This window comes from Anser anser, assembly GCF_964211835.1.
Source record: "Anser anser genome assembly, chromosome: 1".
In the NCBI taxonomy this organism is placed as follows: Eukaryota; Metazoa; Chordata; class Aves; order Anseriformes; family Anatidae; genus Anser; species Anser anser.
This window is the reverse complement of record NC_139720.1, coordinates 114185449-114201945: the sequence shown is the minus strand read 5'-3', so window position 1 is coordinate 114201945 and position 16497 is coordinate 114185449. Positions and strand designations below refer to the sequence as shown.

Genomic DNA, 16497 nt, shown 5'->3' with positions numbered 1-16497 from the left:
GTGTTTTAAAATAATGCTGCAGATGAGCTTTCCACAAATTCTGTGTTCATATCCTATGTGAAATAATGTGAATTTTGAGTAATTTCATCCTGTTTGTATAAACTCCAGATTTCCCAGTTGAAAAGGGATAAAGAGAACCTCAAAAAACACCTGTCTTTGGTAGAAGCACTACGCTTGGAAGATCTGAAGATACTACAAAAATCAGCAGAGATTCTTTGCAACTTGAACGTGACAACAACTTGACCCATGAGGAGCTGTGATAGCTGTGGTTGATTGCATCTCATTTGCTATGGGTGTGCCTTGCTCAGCTGTTTTAATGGACCTGAGCAGCAAAGAAGAATGTAAAAATTCATCAGAAAATGCCTAGTTTTCTTTATAGGATCACATGGGCACTAGAAGCTTATTTTGTTCTTTGCTGACCTTCTTCAGTAATACAAAAGGATAGCCCAAAGGGTAGGGAGGAGCACAGGCAGCTTTCATCACGTGGCATCCAAATCATGGTTGTTATGAGCAAAACAGCCTCAGGTAATTTGAGCAGCTTTGGGATTGTGGGCTCCAGCAGTTCTAGACTTTACAGCTGTCTGTGGGGCTAAGGCATGGATTGTTGGGTCAAGTAGACATTCCTTAGCATGTATTAGAGTCCTAGCAATTGACAGAGAGGGAAAGGACAGAGCTACTTTTATTTGCCCTGTACTAATTATTTACTTTTTGCCCTGAGGTCTGTACATATGCCTAAAAATTAGTAGTTCACGTAGTGTCAATTCATTGCTGGAGCAATAAATGTGGACCAGAGCACAGATCACCATCAGCATCTTTGTGACTGACCCCAAATCATTTCCCTCACAGTTTCAGCTCATGTTTCTGGAACTTAGGGAAATACGAATTTCCCTCCTTTACCATCAGAGCTTCTTCCAGACTCACTAGTTTGTGTTCTAACTCCTCCTGCTAGGAATGAGTACTGAAAGGATGCATCATTTTTAAACTGTTTCTTATTTGGAAGAGCACCCAGGCAATTCATTCTGTTTCTGTTCAGTTCTTGTGATCACAGTGAGGAATATTTTCATCCTGTCTTTAAGAGGATAGTCTTGTGAGCTGCCTTTCAGTATGAGTTCTACCTAAATAGGGAGGTCAAGCTCCCTATATAGTTCAGAAGAGAGGTTTCCTTGAGGGCATTTCTGAGCAGGACTCTTGTTTGAGCTTTATAAGCTTCATAATTGTGCTTGTGTTGTGATTATTTCCCATTGTATGGGGAATCACGTTTTGTAGAATTTTCATTAATATTTTTAGATTTTTGTTAAGAATTGTGTTTTTAAAGTGTTTATTTTTTAAATATATTGATTTTCTACAAAACTATTCTCTCTATATTTTTTAATAAATGAAATTGTATACAGCAATATTTTGGCTAATATTATTTAAAGAAAAAAATGCAGCAAGTGAAAACTTCTAAGAAATATGAAAGCTCACATGCACTTTCTGATTTTCTGTGGTACCTTGTGAACAAGAATGTTAATGTATAAACATCTTTGGATATGAGCATTCCAAGATTTTTCTCTGCCTTTTTTTTTCCTGCCTTAATGTATTTGGGGCAGGAAATACTTTGATACCTCACCCATGTGAACTGCTGTTCCTAAAGTGTGGTTATCCAGAATCTGCATAAGACTATGTGAACGTGTGATATGTTTCTGAGCAAAACAATCTGGCATCTCCAAAAATTCCTGCATCTCACTAATGTTCTGATCTTGTTGATGACATCTGTTCCCAAGCCATCTGGTCCCATTGCTTTGAGGCGAGTTAAGACTCTTCAACATATCTCCCTTATTTTTTTTTCCCTATCCTTTATGATTTAGCAAACGCTGGAGCTCTGAGAAGGATCTTTCCTTAACTAGAGAGGTATGTCAGCTGAGGTTCAAAAGACTGGGAGAACTAGAAAGTAACTGCTGTTACTCAGTTTCCATGACACTGAAGACAAAAGTTCTTGGTTTTGAGGTGCCATCCTTGTAATCTCTTCCTAGGTTTAGAAAAATAAGCTATTTTCTATGTAGTTCACCTGACTGCCCTGAGATTCTTGTACTCTCAGGCTTTCTGGATCATTCATGTGGAGATGCTGACAGTGTGGTTACTTTACATTTTCCAACAGAGGGCAAGGTGAATGTGTTGGGAGAAGAACTGGAGTGCCTCCAGGACCGTGAAGTGTATATACTGTGTCCTTCAGACAAAATTCATTTCATTTGCTTAAACTGTGGTTTTTTAACCCTTGCAAGTCACAAGGCACCTCGTTCTATACTTTGGTTGGCCCCATACTGAAGTACTTTAAAGAAGGAGATGACTGGATTTGGGTATGCAATCACTTCTAATCCCACCAAGGGCAATCTTCATCAGCTTGCATAAGGCTCCTTCTGTACCGCTGAACCTGGCTACAGCAGAGAGTGCAGAGCTGAGAACCCGAACCTGGGGCTCCTGCCAGTTCACTTGGATTAGGTCTGCAAAAATGTTTACAGAAGTCATGAATGACATGAAAAGGGGGGTTAGTGACTGAGCATTCAAGTGAAATAAGTAAGGGCTTTCAAAGGAAGTTTGAAGAAGTCAGGTTCAAACCGATCAGGATGTGGTGACAGATTACATGGGTTCAGAGTGCACGTATGTGGAAGACAGACCTGCTGGCAGTTACCAGCCAGAAAAACCTCTTCAGTCTTAGGCAGTTCTCTGATTTCAAAATATTCGAGGGGAGTATTGGTATTGGAGGGTATTGGCGGTAAGTATTATATACTCTTGACTTGTGCTTACTCTTTTAAGGTGTTGGTAGACATTGGGGAAAGAGTCCTGGGCCAGATGGACGCTTGCTTTGAACATGTCCTGCAGTTTTTATGTTTACCATTGAACCGGTTGTCTTCTTAGGTTCTTTTAGTAAGATCTTTTTCGTTCTCTAAGAAAAGATGTGTTTTCTAGCTATGGTGAAGCTATATAGTCCCATGGTAGTCAGTAGGGCCCTGCTAACTTAACCCAGCTGAGCATCCAGTTATCCAGTTCTCTGCGTGGAAGACTGAATAGTGGTTTTATTTGTTTGTTTGCCTTTTTTTTTTCTTTCTTGCTTTGCAAAATGGATACTAGTTTGACAGAATTTCATTTGCTTCAGTATTGCAGGATAGGCCACACATTTATACCACCTGGTCTGAATATGGGTTCTACCTCTGTAACTCCTGCACTCCCTGAGGGACTGTAGGAAGGGGTTCTGGCAGAGCAGGACAGCAGGCAGCCTGAATCGCTTGTCTGTCTCTTGGATGTAAACACAGCAGTAAGCCCCTAGCTTTACCCTAAGCACTGTAGCAAGTGTTCTGAATAGAGCCATGCGTGTTTAATGTCAAAGACGAAATCCTGCTCGAAGAAGTTACGGAATTGGAACTAGTGCTTTTGTAACACATCAACAGCAGTGCATTTATAACTGGCAGAGCATAGGTAACAAATCAGCATGTATATGTATGTACACATATGTGTGTATATATATAAATACACATACATGCACAATCAGCAAAAGCTTTTTTTTTTTTTTAATCAAACCTAAAACTATGTGCCAAATGGAGCATCCTAAGCTGGTCTAAGAGTTAGGGTGCTGGAGGAGGTAACTGTGCTGGGAGTGCTTTCCAGCTGTCTGAGAGAACACTAAATCGAGTTTTCAAAGAGTGAAGATGCTTACTGTTGGCCTCTACCTAGAGCCCCTTTGAGCTTCAAACATCTTAATCATGTAGCTTTAGTGACTTGCTGTTAACGTTTGGCTCTGGCTATCTGTTAGTTTAAAAAGGATTTTAGCTGTGATCCCAGTGTGGAAAGATGTGTTGTATTTCCCTCTTGGTATAAATTTCCTTTTCGATCATATCTGCAAACCTCAGCAGTAGTAGGAATAAACCCCAGCTTTTTACCATTGGCAATACAAACCTAGTATAGACCATGGCAGTGAGCTAGATTCTCTTCCAGCTTGTGCAGTATTACTCAAAGAGAGCTAAAATAGGACTGCATTCTGCGACTGCAGTGAAGACACTGGGTTTGGGTAGGTGTAATGAGAGAAGTTTTATTTTCTGTGATAAGAGTGTGACGCAGAAATAGCATACCTTTTTTTTTTTTTTTTGTCTTGAGGGGCAGGGGGAGTTGATCTAGTGCAGTCTGAAGTCACTGAAAAATGATAAACATGAAACCTCATGATAGTATCTTTCCTGTGTCAATTTATGTAAATATGGCATGGATTTTTCTTTGATCTTCTACAGAGAGTGGCTTCTAGTTTACAGTTTTCTTCAGCTGTAATGTGTGGAGCTCATCCATCATTGCTAAGTGCTTTTAGACCTGTCTATTCAGGACAAGATAAGGGAGTATCAACTCTCATATCCTGATAATTAAAGCTTTTAGGTATACTGTGAAAACATTTCAAAGATGACATTCCCAAAGAAAGAGCTTTTAGAAGTGATGTCTCCCAGGGTATGTAGCCTGTGCCTACCTAGAAGGTAAAGAATGCCCCTGAACAAATGCCACACTTTGGTATAATTTGAAGTGGTTGTTTGCACTCAGTGTATCAGTGACTACAAATGTGAACACTAAGATTGGATGAAATTGTCCCAACAAAACTTTATGAGTTTCATTACGTATTAAATATGAAGTATAGATGTTAAAAGATTTACATATATTGTCTTATTTTCTTTGTGAGTTTGAGCCAGCAATTGATTTTGAACCATGTGAAATTCATGATTTTGTCTCATTTCAGTGCAAAAGCTCAGTGACTGAACTCAACTAAAAGAACTCATTTTTAATCCTATCTGTAAAAAAACTTAGGTGGCATAAATCTGTTGAAGATTGGAGTAGAAACAAAAAATATATTTCTAAGATTCACTTCCGAGTGTTTTAGAGAATATTTATAATTCCAGAATTAAGGCTTAGAAAGCACTGCAATGAGCTATATTAAGTGGAAAAGCAATAATATTTAATGAACCTCAATCTAAATTGTGTAAAACTACTGCAATCTCTGTGTTGTCCACTAGATGATGCAACTGTACTACAGAGAAATAAGAAATTACAGTATATCTACATACAATTGTAATCCTATTTACAGTATTATGTTTTAAATAGCAGGCTGCATAGTTTTCTATGAATACATTGTGGTTGGTATTAGATAAATAGTTAAAAATGTGGTTTTCTTTCTGCTGCGTTCAAGCGAAACTCGAAGCTTTATAGTCTTTTATTTTCCTTCAGTTTGATTGCATTTTAACTTTTTAGAAGTTGCTCCTTTCTCAAGTTAAATCATGTTGCTCTTCCCTGAAACTGTCACCCTAGATGGAACTAATGTGTCAAACCATTTTTATTTTTTTAACCTAGTGGGATTAGCTAGTTTAGCTAGTGGGATTGCAAAGTTTGCTCACGTGTCTTTTTCTTTAGAGTTTAGGTGCTGGATTCATCTTTTGCACAGGTCTCTTTCAGTAATGTCTTTTGATGTGGCTGGTTGAACTCTGAAACATTTCCTCTGTGCAGAGTGGTTCTGTGGGCTCTACCTCATGTCTGTTCTCTAGTGTCTAATAGCAATAAGATGATGTTTGTCCCTTTCATTTCCTGGAGATTTGTTCCGTGCCCATTTTCATGACTGCTCATTACTTTTGATGCACACTTGTTTTCCCTGGGACTCCTGAAACAGTCAGTGTGTGTCTACACTGCGTGTCCTTAGAGCCCCTTTGGATTGTCCCAGTTGCCCATAGATAAAAAGAGGACTGGAAAGAAATGCTGCTTGCAAAGCTACTGTATTCTTCTGAACCCCCCTCTCCTGTTCCTTAGCTCTTTTCCCCTGCCTCCAGTGCTGCACCATACTGCAACATGCCAACCATGAGAGCACTGGAGTGGGTTGGACTTTAGCACCACCATGTGTGCGGCAGGAGGCAGGTATTTGCAGTGCACTATTAATGTAAGATTATTTTTCCTCTTTACATAAACCTGTACTTATCCCAAGTCTGGCAGGGCCAGCTATGTTTCCAGTGCTTTACCTCTCCACGAGGATGCTGGAGCTGGGCTGGAGGAATTGGTAGAAGAGCGCCGTATCCCTTGCAGATACATCCAACGGGCACTGGATGTGCTATTTCGGTAGCTCCCTCCTGCTGGGGCTGCTCTGGAAGGAACTGGCAGTGACGGTTTGGCTCCTTTGACCTTTGGCAGGCAATGATGACTATGAAGAGGACAGAGGGACATTCTCAGCATGGGGCTGGTGCCATGCCTGTCTGTACCACCCTGCCTGGGCCAGCTTCCAGAGCCTGTATCTCTGTCCTTAAGAAGCCAGGCCTCTTTGCAGCAAGAAAGTGCTAGTGACTTTGTGTACCCTTCCCATGACATGAGCTTTGCATGGACAAAGATGCTTGGGTGTGGGTGGGCTGGCCTGCAGAGGATGTTGGCGAGAGATCAGAAGGGACTGTGCCATCCCAAGAGGACTCACACTGCTCTGAATGGTTTCTGAGGAGTGCTTAGATGCCGGGTTAGCCAGCCACTGGCTCAGGAGTGGGAAAGCACTGTGTGAGTCCTGGGAAACTCCTAAAGGGCTGCTAGAAGCACAGTGTGGGCTGGGCTCTGGAGGTGGAAGGGGAAGGGTGGGCTAGGACAGGAGGAACAGTGAGGTCCTACTGGACAGGGGATGTTTGGCACCCTTACGAAGGGCACATGCTCCTATTTGCCTGTAAGTTCATGAGATAACTGGACAGCACTGGTGCCCTGGCTTGGAGTTCTTTCTGTGGTGGTAGAGCAGGGGCCATAGGCTGAAGGGCAGGCACCCTGTTTGGGCCAGAGCCACAATGACAGAGGGAGGCCTTTGGTTGTGTTGGTCCACTGGGACGTCTCTGCTCCATGCTGCTATGCACATGGAGATGGGGATGGATCCCTCCATGTAGCCAGGTGGGAAATCCCTCTTGTCAGGCATGCTGCTTCTGGTATGGCAGTAAAGGCAGCCTGTCTGTCACGGAGACGTATGCAATGCATCCCACTGTCCTTCACTGGTGGGGTTGCCTTGCTGTATGGGATACGAGTTGGAGGACATGAGCTGCTCTGGCTGGAACACTCTTGGGTGTGGAGCTGTCTGGTGAGATAGGGAATGTGTGTTGGAAGAAACAGAAAGAAATGCAATCCCCTCTGGCAAGTTTCCTTCGGCATTTCCAATGGGGTGCTCTCATGATCCAAGAGCATGCTCCAAGGCTATGGCAGTATGGATGGTCAAAGAGCTGGACTTTGAACACACAGCCAGCAGAACTCACAGAGGCAGCATGGTTGTGACTGCTACTTTGAGACTGCTACATTTACGTCACATTTGGTAGAAGCTGGCTAATGTGTTCAGGAAACACAGGAGAGAGGAAGGAGAGACTAGGATGGTCAGATATACAGAGATTTTCTTTCTTGTGAATCCAGGCTAAAATCTCTACAGAAAAACAGAAAATTTCACATAACATGTTTTGAAGTCAATATTGGAGACATTTGCAATGGGAGGTGATTGTACTTCTCTGAAGAGGTCCCTGCCTGTGGGAATGGCCATTCACTTTCTAGATACAGCTAGAAAACCACCTACACTTGGCACAAGTCATGAGCCACAGATCAGACTTATCTAAATCTCAGGAGACTTAATATTGTCTCTCTCCCTGGCTGCTTCTGGTAAAAAATAAATAAATAAATAAATAAAATCATTTCATACCATGTCAGTTTAATTCCCCTGGCTTGAACGGAGTTACATCTCGCCTTTGATATTTGGCCTCAGGGCTTCATTAGGCATAGTTGTGGTCCAAATCTTGCTGACTGAAATCAATTGGTTTATGTGAGTTGAAGCTTAATTTTCATTCTTGTCAAGAAAAGAACACAATGTGTTGCAGTTACAGGGGAGTTTTTACAGCCTGGTGGGAGGATCAGAGAGCATGACCCCTTAGTCAACTCACAATTTGCACTGGAAGCACCCAGACGTAGGCAGAGCTCTTGTACTTGGGGAGGCCTGAATGCGTGGGTATAGGTGAGCTCCAATTCCCCTTTGTGCAATGTGGCTGGACTGGGTAAGAGGTGCCTTGGCTGTCCTGACGCATGTTATGCTTGAGTTGTGGTGGGACTAACATCCCCCAGCATGGGCGGGAGTCTCAGTCGCTAGGTTTGCACTGCTTCTATCTACCTGCTCTTGAGGCGGCTCTTAATCTCCCCCAGTAACAGCACAGAGACAAAGCCACAGAGGAACAGCGCCTGACACAGCTGAAGCGCTGAGGGTAGGCTGCCATGTGTCTGAGTTTTGCTCCAAAGGAGTGTTGTTCAGGTAAAAAAAGCAGATTTTTGCTTCTTACTCTAGGATTTCCAGAAGCCAGAGAGCTCCTTTGGTGCGGCAGTGACTGACATATGTGCCTGACCAGCCACATGTATGCAGTCAAGCAGCATAGTAGAGGCTTTTTATGTCCAACGAGACCTGCACATGCTGGTCTTCATGTACACATGCCAGGCAATAGATCTGCACCTGTGCACAGCCTGATACACATCACCTGTACATGCTCTGGCCACCTGGGCAGCGTGTGCACAATAAATCCACCGCCACGTTCATGCTTGTGGGACTTGCTGGCAAGTGAGTCTCTGGTTTATGCCTCCCTGAGAATAATCAGGGATATCAATAATCAAGGAGAATAATCAAAGAGCTGAAATGTTCAACTGTAGCATCAAAAGTTGGTAGAAACTCTTATCACAACATTGACCATTTTTATTGGCCATTTCATGTATTGAAATATATTTATTCATGTTGTTTATCATGTATTCATTTATTCGTTCATGTTGTTTATCACAACATTGGCCATTTTTATTTAAGTTTTTCAAAATCCTTGGGAGAATCACCTGATGAGGACAAACACCCCTCCATTCAAAAGAAGAGAAGCAGCACTGGAAAAACTATGGGTTGAGCATTCCTAATTTCAAAATAAAATGTTTTCGCTAAAGAAAATGTGCAGTGAACTGTGAAACAAAGAAAGCCCAGACCATTGCAAAATGAAACAGCATGAAAAATGCTCTTTATATACCCACATTCTCTGGATTTTTCCCCGTTTTCCCCACTGCTTCAAGATGAATGTAAGATCTGAATCTAAGTCAATAACAAGATGCAACTGTTGAATGTCAAGTAGGGGGGAAAATGTGAGCGTTACTTGGATAATTCAGAAAACAGCTGCTGCAGCTATGCAGCACTGTACAAGTTAGAAAAAGATGCTACTCCCCTTGGGAGGAAGAGACAAAATTCTGGTAACTTGGTGTCCTAGGGCCGACAGGCAATGCTGTTGTGATGCTGTGTGAGCCCAGGCCAGGCAGAGATCAGGGTTGGGATACATCTGTGAGTCTGGGTTTTGGGGTCTTGGTGCCAGCTGCCTTCCTGATAAACACTTGCCTGCCTCTGATGGGGCTGTAGAGTTAAAGATTGTGAGGAGAGCAGATATCATGATACAAGGCCCTGAGACAAATGTTCATGACAATCTTAGGAAGTAAATGTAGGGCTAAACGGACTATTCTGCTTTTAAAAGGAGAAAAAGTCAAAAGAGTCCTAACAGTCAGTTATTTAAATCATCCTTTAAACACCTCATCCGGTCATATAGTTTGAGCTATTTTTCCTCGTCTCAAAGCTCTCTGTGACCAATAAATATTTTAAAAATATGGTATATGCTAGTTGTTGCTGGTTGCAGGTTGCAGTTTATATGTAAATCAAGTGCCCCTGACAGAAAGATCCACTGTACATCCTCTTTGCACTCCGACCACTTTAATATTAGAGAATCATTCTCTCCATTAGTGCACTTATATTATGAAGAATGATGTGGAACAGGGGTATTAGCAACTCTTCCTTTGTTTATAGCTAAAATATATCTGACTGCTTAAAAGAACATGAAAACGAGTTTTGTCTTCCTTTCCTATTACTGTCAAACAAACTTCACCTCCGCGCTCAACATCACATGGAATTTGTCACTGGCAGGAAGCGTAAACCCTACCTTGTGAATATATAACTTACAGTCACTTCAGAGGGAGAAAAAAAATCCTTTCATCATGTTCAGTTTTCTTCACTGTTTTATTTCACTTAAAACATCACTCACTACCAAATGGTATTTGTCAGTAGTAATTGGCAAACGCTGGAGGCGGTTTTCAAGGCTGTCTGAATGGAAAATCTCAAAGCAGTTGTCTGCTCTGAAAGAAAATATTACATTTGATCTTTTTATGATTCTCACAGACATGATGTATGTCTGCATTCCTTAGCCTGAAGAATTCTTGGTGTTTGGGTTTCTTTTCCTTTAAATGACAGGAAGTAGCACTTCACTGTTATTTTGCAGTATTGTCTGAGAATTAACCACAACATAATGGTAATGTACATTTTTTTAATGCTTTACAGAGATTCGTTTTTATTAGCCATTTATTGTGGTTTTGCTTGTTGGCAAGATTCAGATCCTCTCAATGATAACTGTGGCTATTGCATTTCATCTGCATCTGTATTTAGACATGCATTTCTCCTGATGTATTCTTTCTAAATAATGTCTCCCTCAAAGATTGCCATGCAATAAATCACCTTTCCCTAATGCAATTGGACAAACGTATTATTGCTCTAGTCACCTCTGCCCCTGCAGTTTTTGGTCATCAAGACAAGGGATAGATGGCATGTTACATTAACACTGTGGTTCAAGTCCACATAGCTGGGTTTTCCTAGTGCAAAGTAAATCCCAACACAAGAGAGTGGAGAACACAACAGTGGGCGAGTATTAACTCTGAGAGCTCGACAGCCTTGAACACTGCTTAAAATGCCACTGCTTTCTCCTCAGCATTTTAAAACCTAATGCCATATAAAGCATGTGGTAAAGCCAATTCACACCTTGCGATCACTTTAACTTAAATTTTTTTTTTTTTTGATATGACAAAATTTCTGTTGTGGGGTTCTTCTACCTCCAGTGTTGGTGATGATTAATTCTGCAGCCTGCTAACAGCCTGGTAGCACAGGCCGGCCATGCAAAATGTCCCTTTATCTCGGAGGTGAACATGGTGTCGTTACCGGCTGCAAACCTTGCATCTGGAGAAGTCCCGAATACTCTGGCCTGGCAATTCCCAAGCATGTGTGAACCCCAAAGTGATACGTGAGCTCCCTTGGCATTGCTGCACAGAGCACAGGAATGCCTTGGTGGCACCGTGGTGACATACATACACCACACTCCCTTATTCCCACGACAGAGCACCTACCTCCGGGCTGGCCTCTGCCATCTAGGTCTGGTGTCAGGCAAGGCTCTGCTCTTCTGCCATCTCCTGCTGGCTGCTGGACCAGAGAAACTTGGAGCCAGTTCAAGGTCTTCCCAGCAATGGCAAGATTGCTGAAAACTTCCTCAGAGACCATCTTTATTGTCACCTAAGGGCCTCGCATCTGCCTCTCATCATAAGGTACGATTATATGAAGAGAAAACCGTGCTGATTTTTGGTATTGTTTTACTTGTCTTCTGGGTTCCAGCTGTACTAAATTTAAATTTTATTTACAATAATCAGATTTAGAAGAAAAAAAAAAAAGATTGCTCCATGAAAGCTAGAAGCCTGATTCCACAAACTGAGGCTTTAAGCACTGTAGTAAGGGAAGGTTGTGGGCAACTCTGAGGTGCTCTGCAGCTTTACCTCAGTTATACGGCTGAAATACTAAAATGCTTGTTATCTGCAAGAAAACTGTGATAATGGGGCTTGGTTTGCTACAGTGACGCAAAGTGCTGTCATTCGTATGGATGATACTCTGGGAAACAGTGCTCATAGTGACACGGCTGTGTGCACACAATGTATACGCAAACACATGTACATACAATTTACTTTTAAATGACAGCACACCTTTAAAATCATAGTGCAATCCCACGGGAGGGAAAAGGATGGCTTATTTACAAACAACGCTGTATTTACTTGGTACCAAAATGGAATGAAATTATTTTCCCTCCACGAAGGGCTGTGAGCTGTTCGACCCCAACTGTGTGGCTTATCCTGTGCTGCTGGTGGAAGGGGCCACTGGGGATGATGGCTGCAAACCCGAAAGAAATGGAGTTTTGTTAATTTTGCTGCCTGTGGAATAAACTGATTGTAATGCAGCATAGTACTTGTTTTTTTCTCTCTCTCTCACTCATCTGCAGTGAGAGCTCATTCTCTCCTGTCTGTAGGGTTGTGCTCACATTTGTGCTAGGCAGAGTTCAGTACGTAACACCTTTTTCTGCAGCCTGTGACTTGAGCTATTCAGCCACATCTGCTGCAGCTCTGATTGTTACTTTTTCACAGTTTCCAAATTAATGGTACATCGGAGATTCCGAATTCAATAGCGCTATTATACAACAAAACTATGCAAGAGCATGAGCAAAATTAAAGACAAGCTGTGACAGTCTTCTATCCCCCAAAGTTTTGTGGGCCTTATTTAATTATTATCCGCAGGCAGTTACTGTTGTCTTCTTGTAAATCTTGTGTGAGAGTATTCAGGAATGTTTTGCTTTATTTTTATCACCAATCAACAGAACAATAAATGCACGAAGAACCATTTTTCTCTCTTCTGTTGACACAGGGAGCCAAGGACTCGGGGCTGTGCCTTAGAGATGACCACGGGCTTTCACATAACATGCGTGTCAAACCTTTTGGCCAGAAGGACAGGGCGTGATACCAGACCCAGCAGGAGAGGCCCACAGAGAGGTTAGAGTATCCTTCAGAAGAAGAAGAGCATGGGGGTGGTGGATCCAAATGAGGGCTCTGGGTCTAAAACCCGCAGGTTTGGGGGAATTTCGAGTCGGTCTGGATTTGGTAGTCCAGATCCATCTCGAGACGATGACTAATGAACAGCCCCAGCCAAACGAACCTGGCAGTGCTGGAAGATACATCCTGGTAGGTCAGAGACTGTAGAAATGGGGAAAGGAAATGAGGGCTGCACAATCTCGGTGCTGGAAACGTAGGCTGCGTAGGAGCACATGCTGAGGAAGATACTGATATGGCTGAAAGGCACACAGGAAGAGAACAGTACATGCAATACTCACAGGGGTTTCATCAGAATTAGTCATGGTTTTCACATGAATGATTGTTTCTGAGTAAGCAATATACTTTTCAACAGCAGAAGTATTCTGCAGAAATGGTGGGCTGCTTTCATGTAGCGCTGTATCAGAGTTTACCATGTAGCTTTTCCTGTGTGCCAGTCAAATATCTCTTTAAACAACACTTTAAATAAAACCTGTAACCTGGGCTGTCATTTAGTCATTTATTATATTTGAAAACACATTGAAGTTCCAATGAAGGTCACGACTTCTTTGATTTGAAACAGTCATTATCATGTTTTTTTATTATTTAAGTCATTTGCAATAGTTTGTATCTAATGTTTTATACCGTAGAAATTCTACAAATGCATGTTGCTTTAAAAATTCTTAATATTTTAATAGCTAAAATGTAATTTTTATCATTAAGTGTGTTTGATTTTGAATGTATTTTAAGGTCTGCTTCCAAATGTTCATCTCCCTATCACAATGCACATATATCTCAGCTGAATTCAGGTTGAATTGATAACAAAATTGAATTAATTCATCCAAGTGTCCCTTCCAGACAACATATGCCCATGTTCTGTAGTATAATTTCCATACTCAGGAGTCATGCAGGTCTGCCGAAAACCATCAGGAACAAAAGAAGTATAAGTAGGGAGTGATCTCTACTCTTCCAAAACATTTATTGTCAAAATAAGCAACAAGCTTTTGTATCTGCCACGTGGGCATGGTTTATGACATTTTAACATTAAATACCTGAACCAGATTCTTTCTTTCTGAATTCATGCCAACTAGAACTGGTTGGCTGTTCAAACTATTTGGGGTTAAGTGCAGTTCTATGCAAAATGCCCATTCTTCCACCTACTGTCTAACACGAGGCATTCAAATAGGAGCTAAGAGGTACATAGACCATATTTTGGCCTTCTCCTCAGGAACAGATTCACTTCATTGCACATTTGTTCTTTGGTTGAGGCACTTTGAAGTCAATGGGAGATTTGAATTGGGGATTTGGCTGCCTTCAGGACACTGGCATCACCTTGTGACTGTTAGGTTGTGGTGTATGAAAATGCTGCTGGTTCAGTGCTTGGCAGCAGTCAAAAAGGCAAACAGGCTATTGGAGATTACTGGGAAAGCACAAGGAATGAATAGAGGATTTTTTGGCCACTTTATAACTCATGACTATACCACCTTTTAGATAGGAATATTAGAGTATAATGTCGTATACTATAATATAATGTAATATAATTTAAATTATATAACACCCACATCTTTAGTTACCACTTCTTGAATATATCAAAACTAGAAAATATAAAACAAAGAGCAGAGACTGAAATGATCCCTACATACAGTGAGTTTAAATGTACCAATTTTCATAAGTCTGGGAAAACAGACAAATGGAATAGTGAAGGGTTATGATAGGAGACTATAAATCAGGAATAGTATGGGGAAGGCAGATAGGGAAAGATTATTTATTCTTTCTCAACATACAAGCAGTAGGGGGTGTCTCGTGGGTTTATAAAGAAAAAAAAAAGGAAAACTTTTTCACAGTAGTGCGTAATTGCTTTATTGAGCTTATTGCCTCAAGATGTCCTGGAGGCCAAAAGAATTTGGTTTCCAAAAGAGACAAGACAAGGACAGAGCCAATGGTCTGGGTGCAAACTAAAACAAGACCGGCATGCTTATGCCATGTTTTATGCTTTTCCCTTGAGCATCTTTACTGGCTGCTGTCAGAGACTGGATGCTGGGAAAAATGGTCTTAGTTCTTGTATGGAATTGACATTTCTGTCTATGTTTTTATATTCAGAAATTGCCAAATGTTTTTTTCTGACTACCACCTCACTTGATAGTACCAATTCATATTTTGCTGCTCATTGTCTTCCATTTCCAGAATTACAAAAGTTGCATTATATGTCCATAAGCCATAAAGTGGAAACAGGAGTTGATTTCTGCTTCCTGAATGGATAATTTGTATGTTAAACGCTTATCCAAAGCAGCTAAAAATGTGAACACGATTTTTTTTTTCAGTAATACAGCTCACAATAGAGATAGTTCATGACAGATAATTTCTGAGAGGTGTCCATGGGACTAGAATATTACTCAAGGCACACACTGATGGAGAGCTCATTTCTGATTTTGCAAAATATTGAGAGGCAACTACAACTAACAAACTGAATTATTCATGGCAGAATGAAGGGAAATGATACTATAGCTTCCCAGAACTACTGAATAATACTGTTGTACTGCAATTAGTGAGAAAGTTAAAACAAAAGAATGAATTGGCACAGGGCTGCAGTCGTTTCCAAAGGACAGAAAATGCAGAGCAGAGTCCACACGTTAGCAGGTGATAGGGTTGCACTTTGGAAACTTGCAGTGCCTACCCCTTTATCTACACAACCATGCTTATTGAAATGTACAAGTCTCCTGAGTCTGTTTAAACCGTCCAACTTTGTGACTTGAGAAAAGTCTTAAGAATTGCTCAACATTTTTATTATTTAAATCTCAAAGAGCTTTTCTTTGGCAAATCCTTTCTGGGTTACAAATTTCATTTAGTCAGGATAAGGGGAAAGTGCTGGCACTGTAACAGTGTCCTCCTCCTTTTAAAAATGCACATAATTTCAAATTCTATAATGTTCAAAAGAGAAATATGACCTGTTTAGTGGATTTCAGTGTCATTTTAGTACTTTAGGATCCTGGAAGTCCATCTTAAAAACAAAACTGTGTTTTATTTCTGCCTCATGGTTCTCCTTCAGATGTTTTGAGAACTAAATGCAAGTTTTAAAAAATTGTATTAGCAACCCTGGCTGAATATGTCTCTTACTCAAAATGTTATTTCTTAATTTAAAATAATTTAGAATAGTAAAGAGTAATGACTAATTCATTTAAGATTCTCTGTGTGCATGGCTTGGATTTGATGCTTCCTCACTTAGCTGCAGACAAGAATATTTTTAAGAAGCCTTTGTAAAACTTACCGGAAATGTATGTGAGATTTAAATATCAGGTCTCAAGGGAGCTGAGAGCTATGTGCAATTGTTTTTAGTTTTTGACTCGTGTGATTCTACTAATGACGTGAATGATGTTTTTTTGTGTTTTTCTGCTCTTTCCAGGATGCCTTTCCAGTGAGATGCTTCACTGAAATAAGATTCTCCTGTTTGTAGTCCATGCATTATTTTAAGAAGAAACCAAATGAATAATTATGGAAATGTAACTCGGGGGTGCTTGTGACAAGGAAAATAGGGAGCCCCATTAAACAAGGAATCGGAATCAGAAAAGCTGACTTCTAGATCTACCACCATGTGCCACTGAGAACTACTTTTTGTGTCTTTTATTTGGTTACCTTTCTATGAGAACTGGGGCAAAATCAGTACGGGATCCTCTGTGTGCCATTTTGGCTGTATGGAGAGCAGAAGCTCACTGCCCCCAGTGACCTCTGCATGGGGTTCCCTCACTACTCGTTTTGGGGAGGAATAAAAGCACCTGCAACACC

General features: G+C 41.1%; 1 protein-coding gene across 4 annotated transcripts in view; it reads left to right on the top strand.

The window, feature by feature from the left end:
• The window catches only part of SETD4 (SET domain containing 4), a 25883-nt gene extending 9386 nt beyond the window's left edge, over nt 1-16497 (top strand). For 3 of the 4 annotated variants that reach the window (XM_083819995.1, XM_083819994.1, XM_083819997.1), the window contains 3 exons: nt 109-11415; nt 12557-12681; nt 16118-16497. In XM_083819995.1, coding sequence (XP_083676121.1) covers nt 109-243 — 135 coding nt within the window. In that variant the 3' untranslated portion in view covers nt 244-11415; nt 12557-12681; nt 16118-16497. Of the gene's footprint in view, nt 1-108; nt 11416-12509; nt 12682-16117 lie in introns of all 4 variants that reach the window. The other variant, XM_083819996.1, reaches the window with a different exon arrangement.